This window comes from Glandiceps talaboti, chromosome 19, assembly GCF_964340395.1.
Source record: "Glandiceps talaboti chromosome 19, keGlaTala1.1, whole genome shotgun sequence".
Classification (NCBI taxonomy): domain Eukaryota; kingdom Metazoa; phylum Hemichordata; class Enteropneusta; family Spengelidae; genus Glandiceps; species Glandiceps talaboti.
The window spans coordinates 15998324-16009410 of record NC_135567.1 but is presented as its reverse complement, the minus strand read 5'-3'; the positions used below and the strand labels follow the sequence as shown (position 1 = coordinate 16009410).

The 11087-nt window shown below is 35.5% G+C and overlaps 1 protein-coding gene across 1 annotated transcript; it reads right to left on the bottom strand.

Annotated features, from left to right (window-relative positions):
* Nucleotides 1–1850: 1850 nt before the first annotated feature.
* On the bottom strand, nucleotides 1851–5572 carry LOC144450063 (uncharacterized). Its single transcript, XM_078140629.1, has 2 exons — nucleotides 5503–5572; nucleotides 1851–3931 (listed from the first exon to the last, which is right to left on the bottom strand). The coding sequence occupies exon 2, from the start codon at nucleotides 3927–3929 to the stop codon at nucleotides 1851–1853; it is 2079 nt and encodes a 692-aa protein (XP_077996755.1). The 5' UTR covers nucleotides 3930–3931; nucleotides 5503–5572.
* Nucleotides 5573–11087: the final 5515 nt, after the last annotated feature.

The following is an 11087-nucleotide window of genomic DNA, read 5'->3' as shown; positions in this document are numbered from 1 at the left end:
TTATTATTGTGTATTGAAACAATAACTATTATTATTGTGTATTGGAACAATAACTATTATTATTGTGTATTGGAACAATAACTATTATTATTGTGTATTGAAACAATAACTATTATTATTGTGTATTGAAACAATAACTTATTATTATTGTGTATTAAAACAATAACTATTAATATTGTGTATTGGAACAATAACTATTATTATTGTGTATTAAAACAATAACTATTATTATTGTGTATTGAAACAATAACTATTATTATTGTGTATTAAAACAATAACTATTATTATTGTGTATTGAAACAATAACTATTATTATTGTGTATTAAAACAATAACTATTATTATTGTGTATTAAAACAATAACTATTATTATTGTGTATTGAAACAATAACTATTATTATTGTGTATTGAAACAATAACTATTATTATTGTGTATTGAAACAATAACTTATTATTATTGTGTATTAAAACAATAACTATTATTATTGTGTATTAAAACAATAACTATTAATATTGTGTATTGGAACAATAACTATTATTATTGTGTATTAAAACAATAACTATTATTATTGTGTATTAAAACAATAACTATTATTATTGTGTATTGAAACAATAACTATCATTATTGTGTACTGGAACAATAACTATTATTATTGTGTATTGGAACAATAACTATTATTATTGTGTATTGGAACAATAACTATTATTATTGTGTATTGGAACAATAACTATTATTATTGTGTATTGGAACAATAACTATCATTATTGTGTATTGGAACAATTACTATTATTATTGTGTATTGGAACAATAACTATTATTATCGTGTATTGGACAATAACTATTATTATTGTGTATTGGAACAATTACTATTATTATTGTGTATTGGAACAATTACTATCATTATTGTGTACTGGAACAATAACTATTATTATTGTGTATTGGTACAATAACTATTATTATTGTGTATTGGTACAATAACTATTATTATTGTGTATTGGAACAATAACTATTATTATTGTGTATTGGAACAATAACTATTATTATTGTGTATTGGAACAATAACTATCATTATTGTGTACTGGAACAATAACTATTATTATTGTGTATTGGAACAATAACTATCATTATTGTGTACTGGAACAATAACTATTATTATTGTGTATTGGTACAATAACTATTATTATTGTGTATTGGTACAATAACTATTATTATTGTGTATTGGAACAATAACTATTATTATTGTGTATTGGAACAATAACTATTATTATTGTGTATTGGAACAATAACTATTATTATTGTGTATTGGAACAATAACTATCATTATTGTGTATTGGAACAATTACTATTATTATTGTGTATTGGAACAATTACTATTATTATTGTGTATTGGTACAATAACTATTATTATTGTGTATTGGTACAATAACTATTATTATTGTGTATTGGAACAATAACTATTATTATTGTGTATTGGAACAATAACTATTATTATTGTGTATTGGAACAATAACTATTATTATTGTGTATTGGAACAATAACTATCATTATTGTGTATTGGAACAATTACTATTATTATTGTGTATTGGAACAATAACTATCATTATTGTGTATTGGAACAATTACTATTATTATTGTGTATTGGAACAATAACTATTATTATTGTGTATTGGAACAATAACTATTATTATTGTGTATTGGAACAATAACTATCATTATTGTGTATTGGAACAATAACTATTATTATTGTGTATTGGAACAATAACTATTATTATTGTGTATTGGAACAATAACTATTATTATTGTGTATTGGAACAATAACTATTATTATTTTTATTATTATCATTTTAAATTTAGTTCACATATAAACCGTGGTGTCCTCGCGAGTGACTCTTTAACTCGGATCGTGTCTTGAATTTTCTTTCGCAGTAATCACATGCATGTGGTAGCTCACCAGTATGAGTACGTACATGAATACCAAGTTGACCTGTTTGCTTGAAGCACTTCCCACAGAATTCACACTGGTACGGTCTTGCACCAGTATGAAGTATTTTATGTCGGTTTAAGTCTCCTTTATAGCGAAACTGACGCCCGCATTCTTCGCACTGGAAAGGTGTCTCTCCGGTATGCACTCGCTGATGTTGTGTTAAATACGCTTTTGCACGAAATGTCTTACCGCACTTATCGCACTGGAATGGAGTTTCACCTGTATGTGATCGTAGATGGCATGTCAGATACCACTGTCCCTGACATTGACGCCCGCAAATAGGACACTTGAAGCGTTCGTCCTTTGAATGAAGCAGCATATGTTTAGCCAAACTTTTTCTGTTGCTAAAATGTTTCTGACACTGTATACATTCAAGTGTGACATGTTCCTTGAGATGTGCTTCATAAGCAATTTTCTTGGTAAATTTCAAACCACATTCCTTGCATTCATACACTTTTCCATGTTCATGAGTCTTTTTATGCCGGCTGTAACTGGATTTAGCACTGAAAGTTTTATTACACACAGCGCATGAATAATTACAATCTGGTGCTTCCTTTTTCTGTCGTCTTTCTTCAGTTCTTTTGCTCTGATGACTCTTGCCTAGTATTTTCTCAACAAGTTTAGATTTCATAATCGTTTTGCTTCGCATTCCACTCTGTTGTTTTAATGTAGCTATTTCACTGTGTTCAATTTTCTTATGTCTAACAAAGTCAGACTTTCTCAAGAATGTCTCACCGCAAAACAAACAAGTAAACTCATCTCTCGGTTTAGCACTTGCTCCTTGACTCAGGGTCTTTGCTTTCCTATCCTTCTCACAAGTGGCATAATACATATGTTTGGCATATAACAACTTATCAGTGAAAACTTTTCCACACAAATCACAGGGGTATACTTTCTTCTCTGTGGTACAAGTATTCCTGTGTTTCTCAGCAAGATATTTTCTTGTAAAAGTATCTCCACACTTATCACATTCAAATGATTTATTGTCTTTTTCAATGGTTTCATCTTTGCAGTCTCTCTTTTGATTTCCATGGTGTTTCTTCATGTGGTCACTTAGTGTTTTCTTTGTTTTAAACTGTCTTTTACATACAGAGCAATAATACTCATTGAGTTTAGATTTCTCTTGCGTTGATATAAGTTTGACTGACATTTTGTGTCTAGCCTCTTTATCAAAACTCGTCTTGTATTTCGTCTGCAAATTGTCTTTGTAATTATCATCATGCCAATCTGAATCATCATCATCATCATCATAATCCTCATTATCAGCAAAGTCATCACCTTTGTTACTAACATCATTTGAATGGACATGGGAATCACTATCTCCATCATCTTTGTTCTCAAGATTTGTTTTCTTATCATCATCATCATCACCATCACCACCATCTATATGAACATCTCCACCATCTTTGTTTTCAATATTCATTTTCTTATCATCATCATCATCATCATCATCATCCCCATCATCATCGTCATCGCTGTTGACATTATGAATGTCTCCACCATCTTTGTCTTCAATATCAGCTTTCTTATCATCATCATCATCATCATCATCATCATCATCATCATCTTCGTCATCATCATCATCATCATCATCATCATCATCATCGTCATCATCATCATCATCATCATCGTCGTCATCATCATCATCGTCATCATCGTCATCATCGTCGTCATCATCATCATCATCGTCGTCATCGTCGTCGTCATCATCATCTTCATCATCGTCATCGCCATCATTCTTTTGGCCATCTCCTTTACTATTAGTTTTCCGCATCTTCATTTCCTGATGTAAAGGTTTAAACGGAGTAAAACCAGCAAGATTACTACTAAGTTCTCCCTCATCACCATCTTTGCTGACACTCTCATCTCCAACATCTCCAACATCACTCTTCTTTTGCATAGATACACTACTAGTGATACCAACAGCTGTACTATCCTGAGGCATTTCTGAGAGAGAAAAATCAAATTCAAAAAAATTAGATGAATCATTGAATTGTCAGCAACATAATGTAACCCTGGAAATTTTCGCTAAAGAATTATTTTCACTTATTTCACTAGAAAACAAAGACAGAAAAATAAGTAATGACTGAAATGTCTTCTTGTACATGAACATAGTCTAGTTCCTGATGGACTGTATGCCGTACTATGTTATCTTCATACTATACCGTCTAGTCAATCCCATTACTCTCGCACAGAATTCTGTGCTCCCCCAACAGCGTTCGTATAAACATGATGTCATCGCATCCCCACATGATTTTAGTTTAAACAGACTGGAGGTGGAGTCCTGGTTGGACATTGCATATCATATCAGTCCTAGATCCTAGAGACCTAAGAACGATGATAACAGCCTGTCAATTTGTGACGGATTACTACTGACATGTGCCGTTCACGCATCGCCCACCATGGGGTTGAACCACAATTAACATCTTGAGTAACGGGATTGACTAGACGGTGTAGTATGAAGGTAACGTAGAACGGAATATGGTCTGCCAAGAACTAGACTAACATAACAATATACCAGTCAGGTAAATAGTAAAAATTAGTCTTTGAGAACTGGTTAAAGACTGGAAAATTGCAAAATTTTCTTGGAGTGCAAATATTAACTTTATCTCTGTATTATATTTTTTTTTGTATGCTTTACCATGCTTGCTATGCTATGTTGTTATGCAATAAAGATTGATTGCTTGGACACTTAGCAAGCGACAACAATGGCATAGCAGATATGACCTTACTGCACTGACACGACATGATGAAATATCTCATTTACATAAACTAGAATAATATTGTGTCATTACTCCTAGAGCATTTGATACTGTACAGTACTTGAAAGAACCATGGTATCCTATACACAGGACAACATGGACTCCAGGGGGGGGGGGCACACACCCCCACTACCAGAGCTGGCCACTGCTACCACCCGGCGCACCCCAGGCATGGATCTGTAGAGTTGTCCTGCTTGCATATGTAGTAAGTTGTACCTGAAACGTCTGCAAGCAGGACTGCATATATACTTGAAGTATCCATATTATAGTATAGTATAGATGGCCATGAAATAACTTCATTCAGACTCCAAAAAAAGATATCACGTTATTTTCCAGGTAATTATATAGTCTCAGTTTAGCTGTAAATTAGCATGTTGACTTCAGTCGGTTTCTTTGTTGACACAGACACCGACACACAGTCACGAATGAAAACCCCTGTACTATAGTTCATCAAGATTTCCCTAGTATCCATACACCATTAAAACGGTGTTTTCTATTCGCTGGTTCTAAGATACGCCCAGAGTTGGAATCACAGAGAGTGTTCTAAATTAACAGCGCCAACTAATTACACTCAATTATTAAACCTGTGGTCGGTTCAGTGTTGTCTGCGAGTGTGTTGCCTTGTTACAAACTGAATTTATGAATACGTTCAATGGTGAAGGGGCTATGCTTCAATGTCGAAACTGTTGTCACTTTGTTATTGTGAACCCTCTCCTAAATTAGCAATTAATTGGGTAAAAATGAATCTAATCTTACCTTCCGAATAACACAGACGGTTCACAGCAACACAGGAAGCAACAACGGCAAATGACCCAGCTGTGTTAGGTGAAAGTTAGGTCACCTACAGAGGGCGGTAGATAAAGTTGGTGAGTCAGTATAAATGATCGATCGCGCGCTACATACGTGCATACCTAGAACTTAGAAGATATAGTAGCCAGAATGAGAAAAGGAAAGGGAATGGCGCGCAGTCCTCTGTATTTATAACTTTTACTTTCGGACGTACATCTGATACATTCACAGAAGTCATTGTTTCGTGTTAGGTTCCCTGCAAACAGTATTCAGATCAACACTAGTCTGGCTTTACGCTTTCCGCCCAATCAGCGCACACGCTTCGTTCGACATGTTCAAATTCGCGTTTCTACATAATTACCGATGACTTGGCAATATTGTCAGGTCAGTTATCTAAATTGTAATTGTTATGTCAGGAACGGTAAAGTCAAATATTTGCGATAATGAACAGTTAGTAAACACAATACCCCTGAACTTGTGCACTGTACCCGTATGACAAAGGTTTGCAGAGTGATTACCCCGGGGCTGTTTGCGTCACGTGATGACCGTGGAATTTCCTAGGTCTGGTTGACTGGGCATGTGCCAGAGGCGAATACCCCATGACGTCATTCGTTAAGCTTTAAAGATAACAAACGTCACGTGTTATTTTACCGCCAAATGTTAAATATACATATTTTATTGTATCGGTTTATTTAGACTGTTTGGTTCTTGATTTTAATTGTTTTTAGCCTTCGAGTTATTTTAACAGATGCAGATCTAGAATAACAGGGGATGTCACAACTAGGTGTTTTGGAGGATTGCTCATCAAGTCTCGAACTACTATAAGGGGGTCAAAGGTGTGCAATGATGAGTCGTGGTGAAAGGGGGGAAAACAGGAGGAGGGTCGGCTAGGTGACGGGGATAAGAAGACTCACGAACACAATCAGACTAAAGTGACAATAGATACAAACTAGCTAGACTCACATATACACACATACATGTACTAGTACATACATACATACATACATACATACATACATACATACATACATACATACATACATACATACATACATACATGCATACATGCATACATGCATGCATGCATGCATACATGCATACACGCATACATACATACATACATACATACATACATACATACATACATACATACATACATACATACATACACACACACATACATACATACATACATACATACATACATACATACATACACACACACACACATACATACATACATACATACATATATACATACATACATACATACATACATACATACATACATGCACACACACACACACACACATACATACATACATACATACATACATACATACATACATACATACATACATACATACATACATACATACATACATACATACATACATACATACATACATACATGCATACATACATACATAGGTATAGTCGTGTTTTATCTGTACAAAGTTCGAATTCGGAGACGGTGGGGTTGGTCACCCGGCGGGGGGGGGGGTAAATACGAGTGTAAAGACCTTCAGACTCTATACTATCACGGGGAATGTCTCAGCAGTCGGTGGTATGTCACCTCAGTTTACATCACCAAACACGATAAGTAAACGAACAAGCCTTACGCTTATTGTAATCCTATCGGCTTCCATTAGCACTATACGCCGTTATAATTAACCGTATCAAAACTTGTTGTTGCTCGTTAAGTGGTATGTCTTCAGAACTTAACATGTGTCCATGAAAAGACAAGTGTATTTACTCAATAATTCTAAAAACGACATGTTTACTAATTCCCCTCATTGTATCTATTGTGTTTTGCTAAATGGAGGTAAAAGACCCTATTGAGAATAAGATGACAAACAGTTTCAGTCACCATTTTAGTCACATTTTTCACTAAAAGAGCAATTTAAGGGTTGAAAATGTTTATTAATGAGCTCAGGTGACGGAATGTATTGTTATTTGAACACATGTACATCACTTTGTTTTCAATTTTCGAGGTGAATGCGCATTTTCGATAAGGGTCCTTGGAGACCGGTCTTTGTTGTGATAAACAATGCCGTTGGTAGATATACGAATGCGACGGCTTTTAAATACGACTTCAGTTTGCCGATAGCGGTTACCGTGTACTGTTGTTTCCTGCATGCTCTTAGGTAAGACGTGTGAATCGATAGAACAACGAAAACACGATGGCTGATATTCAGGGTGGTGGAAGTAAATGGGGAATTATCAAAGCTTCCTTTTTAAGTAAAAATCTGGAGTTGACCACGAACAGTCATGGGAGTGATTTGGCTGCTGAAGGCGCGAAGGATGGAAGTCGTCTGCAAGTTTCAACACCTCATGAATCTCTAGCAACATCGACTTCTGAGGGGCACGTGTCGGCCATAGCGACACTTAGCACTTTACCCAAACATCGCAGATCAAGCCAAATTGCTAGAAGCCGAGCACAGTTACAAAAAATGACGAAAGAAGAGGAAGATTACCTTGTACAGCCAAAAACAAGAGAAGAGATGTTTGAATTAAGTCGAATTCAGTTACCGCCAACGAAGATCGGCACCAGATCCCTGTACGCCTTGGAGCCTATAAACTTGAAATCCGAACGGTTGTCAGACGACATGTACAGACGAACACACGCTTGGCAAACAGGCGGTAAAACGGGACAGGAGTTCAACGTGAAAGCATTGCCTTGTAACCAGAAGCTGTTACTCGCAGACAGACGTGTTGGATCGGCGGAAAGTTTGCGTGACTCAAACAACAACACAACTGGCGTCGCGTGTAGGAGTTATTCAGCAGGACAACGGAGAGATGATTTCAACCATCACAGCCGCAAGGGAAATGTGTCGCTCTACAGAGCTTCAAGTTTAAGGGCGGGAAAAGCGTCTGCGGATGTAAATAAAACTATGATTTGGACGGACTCCACAATGAAGACAGCGAGTAAATGGAACACTACCGCAACGGTATCAACCGAAAACATGCATACCGGAGGACAGACCACGAGAACGGGAAATAGTCGAAATGCACCGGCTGTACTTGACAAACCAATACCGAAACCCCGAAGAAAAAGAGTGTCCATCCGCGCACTTATGTCGTCATTTCGAGTTACCGACGCTAAGGCAAGAATCGCTGATGAAAATTGCAACAATTTCAACGATAAGAATCGTGAAAACAGTTATTCCAAGCCACCGTCAATGCAGACTATTATATCGGTTGTATTACAAGAAGAAGCCGAAAAACGCCGATGTTCAGCGAAGGCTTCCGAGAGATACCTCGGCTATATGCCTGGAAAGAGAGACGGTGTTTGTGAAGTCACGAAGAAAGCATTAAAGAAATTCGAGGTTGAACCAGAAGAAAGAGAGCTTTTTGTTAAGCCAAGACTTTCAAATCTCTCCAAGAAAAACAATTATTCGAAATTCGCAGCTATGTCTAACATTGCGATGCACTTGCAAAGAAGGGGTGGTAAAAATAACGGGGGTGGTATGTTCCAATCGTTACCACGGCAACAGCAGAGACAAGACGCAAGAGACATTGACGTAAATGAAATGATGAGAGATTTAGAAAAGTGTACATATCTTAGAAATTACAAAAATGACGAATTAGACTTGAATAATGTGTTTGCACACGATACAGTATTATCATGAAACACATTTAATTCTAGCCTACCTCTTGAACCGATCGTGACGTCATGACATCAACTTTGGTACACTCCTTGTACTGAAAAATGGAAATGATGAAGTTACTAAGTGTTTTGTGTAACGTACATGAATTTTACTGTGCAATAAAACTTCAAATCTGAGAACAACGTAGCCTTGGTTTACTTTGATCGCTTGTCACTGCTAATTTATAAATATAATATTATTAGCATTGCCATGTTTACAATAGTCGCTGAGAGGGAGAGAGAGAGAGAGAGAGAGAGAGAGAGAGAGAGAGAGAGAGAGAGAGAGAGAGAGAGAGAGTAAAGACATTCTTACACTTTATTTTTGATTTTTCACCGGCTGAGAATCAACTTTGCTTTGTCCGCTTGCACTTATCGTGTTTTAGTGAATGTGTGTTGTTCAAGTGTGTGTGTGTGTGTGTCTTTCTTTGTTGATCTCTGTGACTTGACAAAATGTCCTATTTTGGGATGTTTATATTTTTGATTGATTGATTGATTGATTGATTGATTGATTGATTGATTGATTGATAGATATGCGATCCTACTATAAATGTTTTCTGCATGACTGTAGCAAAACAGGTCCAGTGAACAATAACCTGACACGAACTGTAAACTCGACAGTATCTCTTGATCTGAGTAGCAGACGATAAAATCACGAGTCACTAACTTTCCGTTGTGCTTTATTGATTGATTTAATAAATATGGCCAAATTTCAGCAAAAAATAACATTACATTGCAAAAATTACGGTTGTTTGGACAATTCAAATCTAAATTTTTAATTTATCTAACATTGACAGAAATCCAAGAATTTATGGTGGCACTGAGTAGTTAGTGACGTCATCTTGTTTAGAAAGCGAGATGAATCTTGCATTGTGTTTTCCTCTAACATTATGACGTCAAATATATGGCGTCCTACATACATACATACATACATACATACATACATACACTCAGACATACATACATACATACATACATACATACATACATACATACATACATACATACATACATACATACATACATACATGATAGATCTTTCGAATTGAATGTCATGTACCTGCAAAAAATATATATTCTAGGGGTTGGGTGGGGGAGAGGGGTATTGGAAGATGATATTCAAATTGTGTGTGCATCTGTCAAATGACAGCAATTCTGTTTAACTGTGTTATCTAAGAGGCAGTCGCCCTAAATATAGACGCTTTTTATCTTTACTTCTCAACACTGAGATGTAAACCGAGTTGTTTGTTTGTATTAATTCTACATATGGTATGTGTTTGTTTGTTAATGTCTGCGAATTTTTATTCAACTGAACGTCAACCAATATTTGGCAAATAGTTGGACTTTGAATAAATTTATAGTGACTTGTCCTGTTTTAGGTTTGTAAACAGGTCTTTGTCCTCTAAATTGGTCTAATTTTGACAAAAATTCCAAATATTACGACTCATCTTTCTAACGTCTGAAAAAAAACTGAGTAAAAAGCTGTATTTTCTTTAACCAAATATTGTGCCACTTACTATCGATGAGTCGATACATCATTTGTACATTACGCGGCTACTTTGAAGTGCATTAACCATTTAAAACTTAATATAACTATTCTTGCGTCAGAGTATGTGTGTTATCATATGGTGTGTGTGTGTGTGTGTGTGTATGTATGTATGTATGTATGTATGTATGTATGTATGTATGTATGTATGTATGTATGTGTGTGTGTGTGTGTGTGTGTGTGTATGTATGTATGTATGTATGTATGTGTGTGTGTATGTATGTATGTATGTATGTATGTATGTATGTATGTGGTGTGTGAATTATGTGAAGGGGTTGGATGTTGGAAGAGAATGGTGTGATTAAAAATGCTAAGACATATTTTTCCAGGTCTGTTTGCTAAAATACAAAATTGTCAGGT

What these genes read in the sequence shown, in the direction of transcription:
- LOC144450063 (XM_078140629.1), bottom strand. Translation starts at nt 3,929, where the DNA reads ATGCCTCAGGATAGTACAGCTGTTGGTATCACTAGTAGTGTATCTATG.